The sequence below is a fragment of the Cetorhinus maximus genome, chromosome 17, assembly GCF_964194155.1.
Source record: "Cetorhinus maximus chromosome 17, sCetMax3.hap1.1, whole genome shotgun sequence".
In the NCBI taxonomy this organism is placed as follows: domain Eukaryota; kingdom Metazoa; phylum Chordata; class Chondrichthyes; order Lamniformes; family Cetorhinidae; genus Cetorhinus; species Cetorhinus maximus.
In genome coordinates, this window is record NC_135895.1 from 66,234,319 (window position 1) to 66,252,642 (window position 18,324).

General features: G+C 41.8%; 1 protein-coding gene across 4 annotated transcripts in view; it reads left to right on the forward strand.

The window, feature by feature from the left end:
* LOC144692469 (cytosolic phospholipase A2-like) overlaps positions 1-18,324 on the forward strand; it is a 173,599-nt gene that overhangs the window by 46,363 nt on the left and 108,912 nt on the right. For all 4 annotated transcript variants that reach the window (XM_078561374.1, XM_078561373.1, XM_078561375.1 and 1 more), the window contains one exon: positions 13,920-14,001. In XM_078561374.1, coding sequence (XP_078417500.1) covers positions 13,920-14,001 — 82 coding nt within the window. The remainder of the gene's footprint in view (positions 1-13,919; positions 14,002-18,324) is intronic.

Genomic DNA, 18,324 nt, shown 5'->3' on the forward strand with positions numbered 1-18,324 from the left:
AGAGAAGCACACATGTGTTAGTGCTCTGTGACTTGTGTTCATAAACAGCATGTGTTTCATCTTAACCAAAACAAAAACAAAAACATCTTACATTGGTCCCTGCATCTGCAGTATCTAGTTTACCAACTCATTCACCAGTAGATAGGTGTGCAGCCATGCTCGCTGAGCTAAGAGACTCGACAGAAGGAACATAACACCACGTATGCTGAAACAGTGACGTAGCCTCTCAATAGTTGCATTCGATGTAGGCGATTTGACTTTGTACGCATCCACCCATTTGGAATGTGCATCTACAATTAAAAAGAACATGGTACCTAAGAATGGTCCTATAGTCGATATGTAGTCAAACCCAGGGTCGACCAGGCCCCTCTCACAGATGCACGGGAGCTGAAAGAGGTCATTTCTGTTGCTGCTGACAGTGGAGACAGTGTTTGACCATACTTTCAATGTCACTGTCAATGCCTGGCCACCATACATGGCTTCACGCAAGCATTTTCATCTTCGATATGCCTGGATGCGCACCGTGGAGCTCTGTCAAGAATGGTTGTGATGGTACAATAATTCTTGAACCCCACAACACAATTCCGTCTTGACAGCTTAACTCAGTGTTTCTGACATGGAATGTCTCAATTCTTCAGATACAGGCGAGTTTGGCCATCCTTGCAGAACAAAATCCCTGATTTTCAACAATATTGGATCTCTGTTCGTCCAATTTCTAATTTGTTTCACACACGCAAAGAATCTACGAAATTCAGTAATAGCACTAATTCTTGTGGAACAGGAGTATTTACAATACTATCCAGTAATGGGAGATGACTGAGTGCATCTGCATTTGCAATGTGTAAGCCAGGCTAGCACATAAACGTATACTCATACACAGATAGTGTCAGAGCCCAGTGTTGTGTTGTTGCTGATACTGTGGTGGAATATCCTTATCCTCGCTGAATAATCCTGTTAATGGTTCATGGTCTGACACAATGGTAAAATGTCGTCCATGTAGGTACTGGTGAAACCTTTTTACACCGAATACTGCTGATAATCATTTTTCTAACTGAGGATAGCCCTTTTCAGCTTGGGAAAGCGTTATTGAGACCTAGCCAATGGCCCTTTCTGATCCATTTTCTATTTAATGTGATAACATGGCTCCTACACCATAAGGAGAGGCACCACGTGTTAATACCAGCTGTAGTGTACCACTAAACATGACAAATGTAGCAATTCTTTGCTTTCACATAGGTTTCTTCCTGTTGTGAACCCCATGACCAATGATAGTTCTTTTTTAGTAGCGAGTGTAATGGTGCCAAAACAGTTGACAGGTTGGATAAGAAGCGGCTATAATAGTCAATCATACCCAGGAAGGACTTGAGTTCTGTTACATTGGATGGTGATGGTGCATGTTTTATTGCCTGAACTTTATCTTCTACCAGATGCAAACCCATGGCATCCACCCTGTGGCCTAGATAAGCTGCTCGAAATATGCATTTTTCCTTCTTTAAACATACGCCAGCTTCCATGAATCTTCTTAGCACCACCTCCAGATTGGCCAAGCATTCAGTCTAGATTGACCCAGTGATGAGAACATCATCCAAATATACTAACACTCATGGGAGTTCTTGCAAAAGACTCTTTATTGTTCTCTGGAAAATAGAGCATGCTGGCGAGACTCCAAAGAGTAAATGAGTGTACTGATAGAGACCCTTGTGTGTGTTAATAGTCACATAGTGTCTCAACGTGCTATCCAGTTCTAATTGTTAGTAAGCATGGCTCATATCCAATTTATTATAGAACTTGCCTCCAGCCAGATTGGCATATGTCGTCTATGCTTGGAACGGGGTACTTGTTGAGTTGTGCTGTCTTACTTACAGTAACGGGACATAATACAGGAAGGACATAATTGCTCTGGAGGGAGTACAGAGGAGATTTACACAAATGCTGCCAGGGCTTGAAAATTGCAGCTATGATAAAAGATTGGATAGGCTAGGGTTGTTTTCCTTCGAACAGAGGCGGCTGAGGGCTGACCTAATTGAGGTGTACAAAGTTATGAGGTACTTAGATAGGACAGGCAGTAAAGACTTGTTTCCCCTAGCTGAGGGGTCAATTACCAGGGGGCATAGATTTAAGGTGATTGGTAGAAGAATTATGGGGGACGTGAGGAAAAACTTTTCACGCAGAGGGCGGTAGGCGTCTGGAATTCACTGCCTAAATTGGTGGTTGAGGCTGAAACGCTCAACTCATTTAAAAAGTACTTGGATCTGCATCTGAAGCGCTGTAACCTGCAGGGCTATGGACCAGGTGCTGGAAAGTGGGATTAAGATGAGCTTAGTTTCTTTTTCATCTTTTTCTGGCCGGCATATATATGATGGGCTGAATGGCCTCTTTCTGCACCGTAACTTTTTTACGGTTCAGTCAGTTTATAGTCTCCACTGATGCTCGTGGTATGGTCAGGCTTAACCACTGGAACTAGGGCGCGGCCCACTCCGAGAGTTGGACAGGTTGGATGATGCCCAGCTTTTCTAACCTGCACAGCTCTGCAATCACCTTTTTCTTTCAAATGTATAAGGCACAGGCCTGGCCTTGAAGAAATGTGGTGTCGCCTGAGGATCAACATGTATCTTGGCGTGCATGCCTTTTAACTTCCCTAATTCATCCCAAAAAACCATGTTGTATTTCCTTAGACGTTCTGGGATTCCATCTGATTTTAGGTGAAATATCTCAGAGTTTGATCTCCTGTAGCCAATTCCGACCTAAAAGACGAGGTCCCTCTCCTTTCTCTATTATTACAGGCAGTTGGGTTGTCTGTTGCTCGTAAGAGACTGGGACAGTGGCAATACCCTTTACTTGAATAGATTCTCCAATGTAAGTTCTTAATTTAGCGGTTGTCCACTCCAAATTTATTGGCTGTCCTCCTTCATTAAGTGTGTTCTCCTAACACCTAGTTGAGGCACCTGTATCCACTTCCATTGTCAATGGCTTCTCAATCACTTGTACTGTCACCGTAATAGGCTCAGTCTTCACAGCAGTCACATTATATAAGGAGTAAATGTCAGGAGCAGCAGCTTCAGCCTTTGCTGTACCCATTACTTCTATCATGTTAGTTTGTTGTTTTGTAGACTGCTTCAATTTTGTCCGGCATTGCCTAACCATGTGACCCTTCTTATGACAGTAATGGCACTCTGCCTCTTTGAATTTACAGGTATCTGCTCCATGTTCACCTCCACATCTGCAGCAATTTTGTCTTGAAATCAATGACGAAGCGTTTCTGTTAGGCTTCTTGATGTTTCGCACAGTGGCCATTGAATTGCACTTTAATTCTGCAGGTCTGGCTTTCACGCCAAGCTCAGTGGCAGGTTCCTGCCCAACATGAAGTACGGTGCCATTATCCATGTGTTGCAAAGCCTGCAAGTCTCTTCACAGAATCTCACAGTGCAGAAGAGGCCCTTTGGCCCATCGAGTCTGCATCGACACGTGAGAAACACCTGACCTACCTACCATTTACCAGCACTTGGCCCATAGCCTTGAATGTTATGATGTGCCAAGTGCTCATCCAGGTACTTTTTAAAGGATGTGAGGCAACCCGCCTCCAACACCCTCCCAGGCAGCGCATTCCAAACTGTCACCACCCTTTGGTTAAATAAGTTTTTCCTCACCTCCCCCCTAAACCTCCTGCCCCTCACCTTGAACTTATGTCCCCTTGTGACTGACCCTTCAACTAAGGGGAACAGCTGCTCCCTATCCACTCTGTCCATGCCCCTCATAATCTTGTACACCTCAATCAGGTCGCCCCCTCAGTCTTCTCTGCTCCAACGAAAACAACCCAAGTCTATCCAACTTCTCTTCATAACTTAACTTAAATGTTTCATCCCAGGCAACATCCTGGTGAATCTCCTCTGCACCCCCTCCAGTGCAATCACATCCTTTCTATAATGTGGTGACCAGAACTGCACACGGTACTCCAGCTGTAACCTCGCCAAGGTTCTATACAACTCCAGCATGACCTCCCTACTTTTGTAATCTATGCCTCGATTGATAAAGGCAAGTGTCCCATATGCCTTTTTTATCACCCCACTAACATGTCCCTCCGCCTTCAGAGATCTATGGACACATGCCAAGGTCCCTTTGTTCCTCAGAACTTCCTAGTGTCATGCCGTTCATTGAATACTTCCTTGTCAAATTACTCCTTCTAAAGTGTATCACCTCACACTTTTCAGGGTTAAATTCCATCTGCCACTTATCTGCCCATTTGACCATCCCGTCTATATCTTCCTGTAGCCCAAGACACTCAACCTCACTGTTAACTACCCGGCCAATCTTTGTGTCATCCGCAAACTTACTAATCCTACCCCCCACATAGTCATCTATGTCGTTTATATAAATAACAAATAATAGGGACCGAGCACAGATCCCTGTGGTATGCCACTGGACACTGGCTTCCAGTCACTAAAACATCCTTCGGTCATCACCCTCTGTCTTCTGCAACTAAGCCAATTTTGAATCCACCTTATAAAATTACCCTGTATCCCATGTGCATTTGCCTTCTTTATAAGTCTCCCATGTGGGACCTTGTCAAAGGCTTTGCTGAAATCCATATAAGCTACATCAACTGCACTACCCTCATCTACACACCTGGTCACCTCCTCAAAAAATTCAATCAAATTTGTTAGGCATGACCTCCCTCTGACAAAGCCATGCTGACTATCGCTGATCAAACCTTGCCTCTCCAAGTGGAGATAGATTCTCTCTTTCAGAATTTTTCAGCACTTTTCATGGTGAGGGAGACTAGGGCACATTTAAAATCGATATTGACCTCGGCAAGGAATTGGCACTGAATGACGTTGTCCTTGACTCCACATACCAATTGGCCCCACAGTATATCATTTAAATGTCTCCGAAGTTGCAGTATTCTGTTAACTGCTTGAGGTTCGCTGCATAGGTTGTGATGGACTCTCCCAGAGCCCGAACTCTTGAATTTAATTTAAGGTGCTGCATTATCACAGCTGGAACAGGCTTCAGCTGGAAGTGTGTTTTCACTAGGTCCACTAATTTGCTATATGACTTGGAATTGGGTGCACTTGGGGCCGTCAGGTTACAAATCAAGTTATATGTTTTACTGCCGCATACACTTAAGAGGATCGCTTTCTGCTTATACTTGGTGATTATTTCATTTGCTACAAAGTAAAATCCAAGGCGCTCAACATACTGGCCCCAATCTTCAATAGTAGCATCATATGGATTGATTCTTCCAAACAACGGCATGACTGGTGAGATTTTTTAAAATTCGATTTACCCTCAGTAACAGGGCAAGGTGCAGAGCCAAAGTTGATTTTACCCTCGTCGCCAAATGTGATGACTTTATGGAGCAGACGGATTTTGTCAGGAAACAGTAAGACTTTATTGAAGAGACATTTTTGGTGCTCCCACGCTTGGTCAGATCTCTCAATGGAAAAGCCCCACCCTGCAGCTTGCCTGTGCTTCGGAGCCCCCAAAGTACATCACATGGCCCGTGATTGGCAAGAGGGAGTGACTGTACATCCAGTTACCACAACGCAACGTTGAGTCACAAGTAAATGGGTCAAGAGATCCTATTTATATTGTTATGGCAATGCAGATGGTGACTGCTGAGCTGTTCAAATCCCAGAGGGAAACTTGAAACAACTGCCACAGCTATTTTACAATTTGTATTTATTTTGAGATGTGTGCCTTGAATTCAGTAGTAATAAAACTACTGAGCCTTATAGGTTTCTTACAAAACTAAATTAAACCTTTATTAATGAAAAAATGATTTTAAGCACATACATAGGTTTACAAATTACTACTATAACTCCTAGCTCCCCTAGTTAATCTAACTCCCAGTTACACCTCTGTTAAGGCAACAATAAAACACAGATTTTAAAAGACCCAAGCAAAGTAACACAATACCTTGAACAGTTGAATTCAAATTAAGTTTTCTTCACTTAGTTCAGGTAAACAGCAACTTGAGGCTTAGAGGCTGGAGGCTTTTCACACTTGTTAGATTTTAGAATGCCTTCCTCTGACACACAACCTCATCTCATTTATACAGGCGTCTCCCTTTTTAATGTAAATTCCATTGCCCCAATATGTCTTTTCAACTCTATTTTTCTAATAATAAAAATCTTTCATAGTACCAATTTTATCATTAAGCTTTGGGAAAAATAAACACACTGTTTGGCTTCTTCTGGCTAAGTGTAACATTTTACCACCTCTTTTCAAATTCAAATTACTCTGTTTTATCTAAAAATGCGGATTTTTGCTTTGCATCTCACATTCTGAAACTTCAGCCATGTTTGCCTATTTAACATTTCAAACCTAGCTTCTCTTCCGATACATCAATGTCTTCAGACCAGCTGTCTTAAATTAAGTCTCACACACACACACACACACACATATATACACACAGACCTCACCATTCCTACCTCACAATAAATTTCAATTACATTATGAAAATTATTATATCTTCCTGAAAAGATGTTGATCCCAGGTATTGCTTTTGGTTTCTATTTCATTCTTTGTAAATGAGATTTTGTTATGTTAAATGAAGATTCTTTTTTAATCATAGAAGGTGATGAATTTAACCACATTATGACTAATGTTTGAGATAATTTGGTTACAGAAGGTTCTCTGCAACATTGTTGGATGGACAGAGTCAAGGTCAGGTATTCCCTCCTGCATTCGTTAGAAACAGAATAACATAGGAGCAGGAGTAGGCCATTCGGCCCATCAAGCTGCTCCTCCATTCAGTTAGATCATTACTGATCATCTACCTTAATGCCACTTTCCTGTGCTTTCTCCATATCCCTTGATGTTATTAATCTCCAGAAATCTATTGATTTCTGTCTTGAACATGTTCAATGACTGAGCTTCCACAGCCCTCTGGGGTAGAGAATTCCAAAGATTCACCACCCTCTGAGTGAAGAAATTCCTCCTCATCTCAGTCTTAAATGGCCTAGCCCTCATTCTGAGATTATGTCTCCTAGTTTTAGACTTGCCAGCCAGGGGAAAAATCCTATCTACGTCTACCCTGTCATGCCCTGTATTTTGTGAGAATTTTGTAAGTTTCAATGAGATCATTGCTCATTCTTTGAAACTCGAAAGAATATTAGTCCAGTTTCCTCAATCTCTCCTCATAAGACAATCCCGCCATCGCAGGGATTGGTCTGGTGAACCTCTGTTGCACTCCATCTATGGCAAATACATCCTTCCTTAGATAAGGAGACCAAAACTGTACACAATACTCCAGGTGTTGTCTCACTAAGGCTTTACACAATTACAGCAAGATATCTTTACTTCTGTACTCAAATCTCCTTCCAATGAAGGCCAACATACCATTTTCCTTCCTAATTGCTTGCTGAATCTGCATGCTAGCTTTTAGTGACTCATGAACAAGGACACCCAGGTTGTTTTGGACATCAACACTTCCCAACATCTCATCATTTAAGAAATACTCTGCCTTTCTGTTTTTTTTAACGAAGTGGATAACTCCACACTTATTCACACAATATTCCACCTGCCATGTTTTTGCCCACTCACTTAGCCTGTCCAAGTCCTCTTGAACCTCCTTGCATCCTCCTCACAGCTACATTCCCACCTAGTTCTAATTTTGTTGCTAACCTCCTGTGTAGAGCCTTATCAAAAGCCTTTGGAAAGTCCAAATACATCACATCCATTGGTTCTCCTTTATATGTGCTACAAGTAACATCCTCAATAAACTGCAATGAGTTTGTCAAACATGATTTCCCTTTCAGAAATCCATGTCAACTCTGCCCAATCATACCATTGTTTGCCAAGTGTCCAGTTATCACATCCTTCATGATAAATTCTAACATTTTTCTTACTACTGATGTCAAACTAACAGGTCTATAGTTCTCCATTTTCCCTCTTTCTCCCTTCTTAAATAGTGGGGTTACATTTGCTGCTTTCCAGTCTGCAGGAACCATTCCAGAATCTACAGAATTTTGAAAGATAACCACCAATGCATCCATTATCTCTCTAGCCACCTCTTTCAGCACTCTTTTTCAAGTACTACCTCTTTACTAATACTAATTTATTTCAGCTCCTCATTTTCACAAGTCCCTTGGTCCCCTTTTATTTCTAGGAGATTTTCTATATCTTCCTCCATGAAGAGAGACACAAAAGTAATTGTTTAGTTTCGCCACAATTTCCCTATTCTCCATTATGAATTCTCCTGTCTCCGCCTGTAATGGACCCACATTTGTCCTTGCTAATTTTTTTCCTTTTCAAATACCTAAAGAAACTTTTACAGCCTGCCTTTGTTTCTCGCTAGCTTGCAGTTGTATTCTCTTTTCCATTTCTTTATCAATTTCTTGGTCTTCCTTTGCTGGATTCTAAATTCCTCCCAATCCTCAGGTTTACTACTGTTTTGGCAACCTTTATAAACCATTTCCTTTGATCTAATGCAGTCTTTAACTTCTTTTGTTAGCCACGGTTGATTCAACTTTCCTGTTGGGTTTTTGTGTCTTAGAGGAATGTATATTTGTTGTAGACCATGTAATACATCTTTAAATACTAGCCATTGCCTGTCTACCATCAAATCTTTTAACGTATTTTCCCAATCTACAACAGCCAACTTGCCCCTCATATCTTCATAGTTTCCTTTGTTCAGATTTAAGATCCTAATTTCAGAATGAACTATATCATTTGCAAACTTAATGTAAAATTCTATCATATTATGATCAGCACTTCCTAAAGGCTCCTTTACAGCAAGATTATTAATTAGCCCCTTCTCATTACATAATTCTAAATCTAAAATAGCCTGATCCCCAGTTGATTCTTCAATGTACTGCTCCAGAATCCAGCAGAATCCAGAACACTCCAGCAATTCATCCTCTGCAGCATTAGTGCTAATTTAGTTTACCTCATCTATATGTAAAATGAAGGCGCCCATTATTACAGTATTACCCATATTGCATGTAGCTGTGATTACTTGATTTACACATTGCCCAACATTATCAATACAGTTTAGTGGCCTATAAACAACTACCACCAATGTTTGTTGCCCTTGCTGTTTCTTAGCTCCACCCAAACTGATTCTACATCTTGATCTTTCAATCTAAGATCCTTTCTCACTAATGTATTGATCTTGTCCCTTATTAACAACACTATCCCACTTCCTTTTCCTTTTTATCTATCTTCCCTACTGACAAATATCCTTGAATAGTCAGTTCCCAGTCTTGGTCACCCTGTAACCACACTTCTGTAATGGAAATTAAATCATACCCATTTACCTCTATTTGTGCCTTCAAATCATCCACCTTGTTGCGAATGCTGTATGCATTAAGATAGAGTGCACTTAACTTGTCTTTTTAACATTATTTGCATTCTGACCCTACTTGATGCTTGCCTTCACGTCGTCTGTCTTCTGATTTTGCATATTACTTTTCTACATCCTGTTACCAGTTTTGCTTCCCTCCAATCTGAGTTCCCTCTCAGGTTCCTATCCCCTTGCCAATCTAGTTTAAATCCTCCCTAACAGCATTGGCAAATCTTCTCGCGAGGATGTTTGTCTCAGTCCTGTTAAGGTGTAACTCATCCTCCTTGTCAGTCCCACCTGCCCCAGAACCGATCCCAATGCCTCAGAAATCTGATGCCCTCCCTCCTACACAAATTCTCCAGCCACGTCTTCAATCACTCAATCCTCCTATTCCTATGCTCACTAACCTGTGGCACTGAGAGTAATCCTGAGGTTAATGTTTTTGATGTTCTGCTTTTTAATTTGTTTCTCAACTCCCTGAAATCTGCTTTCAGGACCTCATCCCTCTTCCTACCTACGTCATTGGTACCAATGTGGACCATGACCTCTGGCCGTTCACCCTCCCCAGAAGAATGTCCTGCAGCCGCCCTGTGACATCCTTGAGCCTGGCACCAGGGAAGCAAAATACCATCCTGGAGTCACATCTATAGCCAAAGAAATGCCTGTATGTTCCCCTAACTAATGAATCCCCTATCATTATTGCTCTTGCACTCTTCTTTCTCCCCTCCTGTGCAGCTGCATCACCCATGGTGCCATGGATTTGGCTCTTGCTGCAGTTTTCTGAGGAACCATCACCCTTACCAGTATCCAAAATGGAAAATTGGTTGTGAGCGAAATAGACTCAGGGGATCTTGCACTACCTACCTGGTTCTCTTAGACTGTCTGGTGGTCACCCATTCCCTCTCTGCCTGCATGCTCCTAACCTGCGGTGTGACCACCTCCCTAAACATGCTATCTACCTAGTTCTCTGCCTCGCAGATGCACCACAGTGACTCCAGCCGACACTTGAGTTCCAAAACCAGGAGCTCAAGCTTCTGCAGCCAGTGGCACTTCCTGCAGATGTGTTTTTCTAGGATACGTGGTGTGTCCATTACTTTTCACATGCCCCAGGATGCACATTCCACTCAGCCGAGCTCCCTTGCGATACCTTAACTTTACAAACTATTTACTATAAGTAGAATAACTTGCCAGTTACTCACCAATCAGTTTCTCCTCCTATACCAAAGTAAGAACCAAATACTGGAGGCTGAAAAAGGTAGAAAAAGAAAAGAACACCTCCTTCCCCCATTCACCGAACTTCCCAACTCGCCAAGTTCCCAGCTTCTCAGTCTCTATCGAGCTGAACGCCATTTGAACTCCTCTCTCAAAATCTTGCAGTTTTAACCTCTCAGTCCCAAAGTTTGTTTTTTTTTAGGTGGAGAGTCTTCGATAATAATATCTTTAATAATATCTACTGACAGTTGGTAGTGAGTATGTTGTGATGATCGTGTGTAAATGCACACTGAGTCTTGCATTCTGAGGAGGTGAGAATGCTTCTTCAACTAAATCCCTTTTTGTGCAAAAGTACGGTGTATCTGTGCATCACTATGCATCTGTTAGATGGTGCAACCTCATGCATCACCCTCCAAAATGCAAATAATTCTAATAACTTGCATCTTATTTTATTTAAAATATTTAGAAGAGAGATTGAACAGTGATTTGTTTTCACTTTTCTCCTTTTCATAAAGAAATTGCATCAACAAAAATATGGTCCTTTAAAAAACAAAAGTTCAGCAAGAAAGGTTCATCCGTGGTTTACTAAGGAAGTTAAAGACAGTATTAGATTAAAAGAAGAGGCTTATAGTGTTGCAAAGAATAGTAGTAACCCTAAGGATTGGGAGAGCTTTGGAAACCAGCAAGGGGTGATAAAAATGTTGATAAAAAGGGAAAGAATAGAATGAGTAAACTAACGAGGAATATAAAAATGGGTTGTAAGAGCTTTTATAAGTATATGAAAAGGAAGATAGTAGCTAAAGTAAACATTGGGTCCTTAAAGGCAGACAGGAGAAATTATGATGAGGAAACACAGAGTAGGGATAAATGGGACACTTTCAAGTTAGCAGACTGTAACTTGTGGAGTGTTGCAAGGATCAATCCTGGGGCCTTAACTGTTTACCATCTATATTAATGACTTGGATGAGGAGACTAAGAATAATGTATCCATATTTGCTGGTGATATAAAGATAGGAGAGAATGTGTGCAAACTGGGAGGAGGACACAAAGATACTGCAAAAAGCTATAAGCAGGTTATTTGATTGGGCAACATTGCGGCAGGTGAAGTACAATGTGGGCAAGTGTGTGGGTATTCACTTTGGAAGTAAGAATAGAAAGGAGACTATTCTTTTGAAGGCATGAAACTTGTAAATGTTCATGTTCAGAGAAACTTTGTATTTGTCAAGGAACAGAAAGTTAACATGCAGGTACAGCAAGCAGTTAGGAAGACTTATAGTATGTTGGCTTTTATTGGAAGGGGACTGGAGTGCAAAGACAAAGATATCTTGTTACAACTATATCAGGCTGTGGTGGGACCACACTGAGGGGTTGACTCTCCGGGTTAGGGAATATAGAACATAGGGGCACACTCTGAGGCTAAGGCACCAATTATTTAGGGCTGAGGAGAAATTTCCTAATTCAGAGGGTCGTGCATCTTTGGAATTCTCCACCCAAAAGGGTAGTGAAATGTCCATCATTGAATATATTCACGGCTAAGATAGATGGGTTTTTGATCATTCAAGGAACCAAGGGATATGGAGAGCAGGCAAGAAAGTGGAGTTGAGGCAGAAGATCAGTCATGATCATATTGAATGGTGGAGCAGGGTCGAGGGACTGAATGGTCTACTCTTATTGCTTATGCACTTATCATGTGTCCAGCTGATGATTAGTAGCTGGACTTAGGCAGCACAAATCAATTCTTGCTAGCCCTGTGCCCAATGATCCACAGCTTCTAAGTCACAGCCAAGTTCTTTGCACTGTCTGCTTGATCTGGTTGAGCTGTCCCTGTTTAACTCCACCTCCTCAATTATCCCATTAAAATTACGAAAGAAGATTGAGCCAAGCCTCTCAAAACACCTGTGGTGCTGTTTATCTACAAATTACTGCTCGGCATTGCCTGCTAGAAGGGAAGTGTCGTAATACTGTCAAGGGGTGACTTGAAAACCATCATGCTGAATAATTTTCCATTGGATCTTGCGAGAATAAGACATTCAGTACCGTTATGCAGGGTGAGAATTTACATTATTCTAATCTGATATTGCTGCCTCTTGGACAGCCCTACTGGTAAATCAATCTTTAGGTGGTAAATATGTTCTGAATTTATACTTGGGACATTTGATTAGGTTTTTTCCTTTCTGTGTAAGGACATTGAAGGATTTTATGTGCTTTTCTGTGGTCCATCCAGAATTTTTAATAACCTGCATTGTTCCATACTTGACGTCTAGTATAGGCTGAGCATCTTAATTTTTTGGCAGCCACAGGTATGACCTACAATATTAAGCAGATCACACTGTTCTTTAAGGTGCAACTGTGCTCCTGTACACGTTTGAGAAATACTCTTGCTATAGTTTTAACGAGTTTTTGATAGCTCGGTGTAGGACATCAAGATGAATGATTACTGCTGTGAATGCGGAAAGCCACTTATTGTATTCTTGTATTTAGGTCAAACGTATTAACTACTGTATCTAAGGCAATTTAGGTATTCACAACTGTGTACCTCACCGTTTCAATGCGTTTTGGTGCTGTAGCCTGTCACTGGAAGCACTGCTGAATGATAAACGCATGATAACTGTGATTCAAGTGTAATGAGATATGCATGCAATCTGCTTGTGAAGGGAGGAGGCGTGGCTTTAGAATTGCCTTGAACTGTTCAGAAAAGCTGTATGGAATTAAATCTGTTTTCCACTGTGGTGAATTTTGATCTGTGATGTAAAATTTCCCAACAATTCTGGCATGCTGTTGGGAAAATTCACTATTTGTGTTTTTTAAGTGGAGAATAAAGTTCTTCTAACAGTGTTGGAGCAATAAACCTTATCCAGTTCTCAAATCTGCCACTTGGACATATATTCCCCACCAATAGGTTAATAAGAGAAATATTGCCACTGCTTTAACATAAGGCAGTCAGCTGGGCCTGCTCCAGTCCTGTGGGCACCAGAGAAATGTGGAGCAAAGTACTATTGAAATTAAGTACTAACTGCTAACCTGGTGCTCCTGTAAGTTTGTAGTTCGACTTCTTGGGTTGTGGAGAATGATACCTGTTTGCTGCATTTGTATTGCTAAGACCCATTCCTGATTTAGCAATCGAAACATGGTTGGGGGCTGGTGGGCACAGATTTCACTCACTCAAGAACTGAACAACAGAAGCACTAAATATAAGAAACTTTTTTCACTATCATAAAGCAATGTTTATGTCATACCTTCACAGATTTAAAGGAGCGACTTGCACATGACTATGATATCTCTGAAAACTGATTTGTGACTTGTATCTGGGTCCAATTTATACAGCATATTTCCTAACTTTGAAACAAACTGAGAAATTCATAGCCTGATTAGAGGGGCTCTTCACAGTTTTTAAACCCTGATTTCCAATCTCTTTTTTTAGGTTGAACATCAGGTTTCCCACAGATTAACTGTGTCCATCCTAAGAGCTCAAAAGGTAACAAAGGGAACTTTTGGAGACCTACGTAAGTACATTTTAGGGAGTTTTTCCTGTTCATTGTCCCCTTTGGCTAACTTATTCTCCCACATGTAATTTGAAAAGTTGTTTGTTTGCATCCTACATCAGTGAGTATATGATCCAGACTGGCACACCCGTATAATAAATGAGACACTAAACTGAAGCCCAGTCCAGCTCTGAACCTGTGATTCAAGTGGATATTAAATATTTCATGGTACTATTTAAAGATCAGGGAGTTTTCTTTATTTTCCAGCCAACATTCCTCCCTCAATCACCAGATAAAAGCAGGCTAACTGATCATTCATCTCTATTCTGAAATGCTGTTGGTGCTGAGTGACTGATGCATTTGCTGACATAATAGCCATTGCAGGTTAAAAGTAACTCTTTATGTTCTTTGAGATTTTTAATATGATGAAGTGCTGTGTAAATGTAAGAAATTACAAAAATTACAATTCCTGTGATAAATGAATGAAGTCGTCTAAGGCACTGCTAACATTGTTAAGAATATAAGGGCATAAAAAATAGGAGCAGGAGTATAGCACACAGTCCCTTGAACCTGTTCAATATAGTCGTGGCTAATGTTCTGCCTCAGCTCTACTTCCCACCTGCTCCTCATATCCCTTGATTCCCCCAGACCAAAAATCAGGGAATTTTATGGGCCCTGCCAGTGACGGACCATAAAATTCTGCCCCAGGTGTTGACTCGCCAAAACTTCATACAGTTGCAGCGAGACTTTATTCTTGCACCCCAATCCCCTTACAATAAAGGCCAACCTGTCATTTGCATTCCTAATTGTTTGCTGTACACGCTTGCTGACTTTTTGTGGCCAGGATTTTCCGGTGGCGGGCAGGCTTGGCGGGCAAGCCTGGGAGCGGGTGGAAAGCCGACCGTGATTTCACGCTGGCTGGCCAATTAACGGGCAGCCAGTGTGAAACGTGCGCTGCAGTGCTCAGCGCTAGCAGGGTGGGGGCGGGAGGAGCGAGAGCGCGCGCGGGGGTGCGCATATTAAAAGCTCCCTGAAGCACAGGGCTGCCTCGGGGAGCTGAAGAATTTTGAAGATTAGAAAATAAAGAAGTTAAAAATGTTAATAACACATCCCATCATGTGACTCTGTCACATGGGCAGGGACATGTTAGAAATGAGTTTGAAAATTTTTTTTTTTTAAATCACTGATCGAAACTTCATCCCGCCCATGGATGAGGTTTTGCAGAAAATCCAAAGGCTGCTTGGCCTTTTTGTTTGCCTGCTAACCATAAGGTTGAGCTGGCAGTGAAAAGTTTCATTTAATTAGATCTTTAATGGCCTTAGTAGGCCTGTTTATTGTCGGCGGGCACGCTGCCAACTCCTGCGCTCACCCGCCGACCGAAATATCATGCGAATGCTTGATGATGTTCAGACACTTGCTTGACATCATTGTGCGTCATTTTATACTTGTTCAGGTCGGGCGCGTGCGCCCACCCACTCGACGAGCCCAATATTCTGCCCTCTGTGTTCCTGATACTGTTTTAGCCTGTTCACAACTTGAAGTTGAGTGAAATTGGTAAAATGCAAGTTGTTATTAGATTGTAGTCCTCCACCTCTGGATTTAAAGGCCATACTTAAAAATAAATCTGCGTTCTGAAAATTCCAGCACTGCAAAATAAATCTCAGAGTAGTAGCATAATGGGCATAAATTGGTGCGTTTATTGATCTGCAGATTGTGATGCATGTAACACTGTCTCATCATCTACTTCAGTATAGAGTTATATTTACAGTAAAAGGTTCAAATTGAGAAGGGAGTCAGATTATTGATTAAGTTGACAAGTGTCTGAATTTCACCCAGCTTGAACATGCCTCTTAAAAATGCATTGTGGTTGTTTGCAACAAAGGCATCTTAATATTCAAACAAAGAAACTACATTTAATGCTAAACTGTTCTTAAGTATAAGGCAGATAATGTCAAAAAGTGCTCTCCTCTGTTATGTAGGAACCATTGGCAACCAATCAGATAATGGCGATGTTGTCTTGCTAATGGTTTGTAGCTGTATTTTTCACTTGCAGCCCTTGCAGGAAATGCCTTAGCTTCTGACTTTACATTATCTGTCTAATATTTATCCAATAAGTGAGTTTTACAGTTTGTGTCAAAATGGGGTTGTCAACTCTGGTTGCAGTGCTGGAGGTTGTAGCAAATGACTTTCTACCACTATGTGTTCAGTCAAGTTAGACAATCTATTTCCCTATCATCAATATTTGACAACTAATAAACATAAGTGCTTGAAGAAGTTGGAAAGGACACCTGATTCTTCGTATTACCCGGATGATTTGTCTCTTTGCTTGCTCCTAGCAGAGTCGAAAAGTTTAATCTTGAATTCCTGGAGACTCCAGAACAATTCTGGGTGGTTCGCAATCTTTTGCCAAATGGATGCTTCGTTTAGAAACAACCATTATGTAAAAAGCTGGTCTGAGTAAGCAGTTCCACTTGGAGACTGTTCTATGCTAATTTTAGAATCTACATCTTCGACCATGTTTTTGGTAATCTGCCCATAGATCTCCTGATGTGGCTTGGTGTCATATTTTGTTTTATGTGAAGCATCTTGGAACATTTCATTATGGTAAAGGATCTATATAAATACAGTTGTTGTTGATTATACTGCAGATGGGTCCTGAGAGAGAGTGAACAATAAAGTGCAAAACTCTCCTGCACTTAGTTTCACCAACAGTGCAGCTGGTCACCACATAGCAGAATCACCCAGTTAGTGTTTCCTCAGGCCTTATCAATTCTTTTCCCTGTATCTATAAATTCCATTCTTAACCTAATCAGCACATGTTGGAGTTTAGGAATCTGGGTATCACATCCACCAATCTTTGATGTTGCCCCAGTCAGTGACATCATCAATATTGGCTGTCCCTCGATTCGAGGTGATGACTGCTCGGGGTCGCAGGTGTCTGCCATGTGACTGAACAGGCCGATTCTCGACCCACAAATCTTTAGGCTCATGGGGCAGGATATCCCATGAGATAGTGGGATCCGGAGTGCAGGATTTGCTTCCTTTTCTTTCCTTCTCTTCCACCATTCCACCTCATAGAGAGGTAGCTGCCGAGGTATAGGAAGTGCTCAACATATTCTAGGGTCTTCCTTCAACATATATAGGAGGTGAAATATTTGGATGAAGTGTGGGATGGTAGTTTTATTTTTTTGGCCACAAAGATGGTGATCCTGCAGGTTGTGGTTTCCCAGCCAGGAGAAAGTGGGACAGACTATTTTTCCAACACCTTTTCCAGCCCCATCCCCATTTGGGGTGAGCAGGGGGTATCCTGAAGAGGACTGCTCAGTCACAGATACTGCAACCCAAAGACACCTCTATCCCACCACTGTTGCCCAATGACATTTGTGCATCCTTATTCACCAACAGACTTGGCAAATGGACCTGGCAGAAGCCCATGTGTAACTTTGTTTAACATGGGGACCTTAGAGGCGTCGTCATCATCCACATGACGATCCGATTTCGGTGCCATGTCCAACTACAGTGACAGGGACCACCTTGCTGATGCAGGCTTCCGTCTTCGCAGCCAGTGAGACACATACTCTCCCTTCGCCTAATCTGCCGTTGAGGACTTTTTGGACTGCACTTTGTCTAGCACCTGCCCCCCCCACCCCTCCACTCCTCCCAATCTTAACATCATGGGTGGCCCTACTGGGAGCAAGGGGCCACTGATGGCATTGCTCAAGGGATTGTCAGAATGTACACGCCTCTCCACTATGCCTATTTGGCGACTGCTGACATCACCCTAGTCTTTGACATCAGCCCAATCGCCGATATCACCCCAATTGCTGACATCACCAGATTATGTTCTGATGCCTAATTGCAAGTCATTGATAAATACCAAGAATAAAAGTGTACCCACTCTGTTCCTCTTTGTATGATCAGCCGATGGTGTCTACATGGATTTTAGCAAGGCATTTGACAAGATCCCACGTGACAGACTGGTCTGAGAAGTAAAAGCCCATGGGATACAGGGGAATGTGCTGGATCCAAAATTGACTCAGTGACAGGAAACAAAGGGTACTGGTTGATAGATGTTTTTGTGAATGGAAAATGGTTTCCAGTGGCGTTCCACAGGGCTTAGTGTTGGATCCCTTGCTGTTTGTTGTATATATTAATGATTTGGACTTAATTGTGGGAGGCATGATTGGAAAATTTGCAGATGACAGAAAAGTTGGCCGTGTAGAGGATAGCTGTTGTCTCCAGAATTCTATCAGTGGTTTGGTTAGTGGGCGGAAAAATGACAGAATTCAATCCAGAGAAGTGTGAGGTAATGTATTTGGGGAAGGCAAACAAAGCTAGGGAATA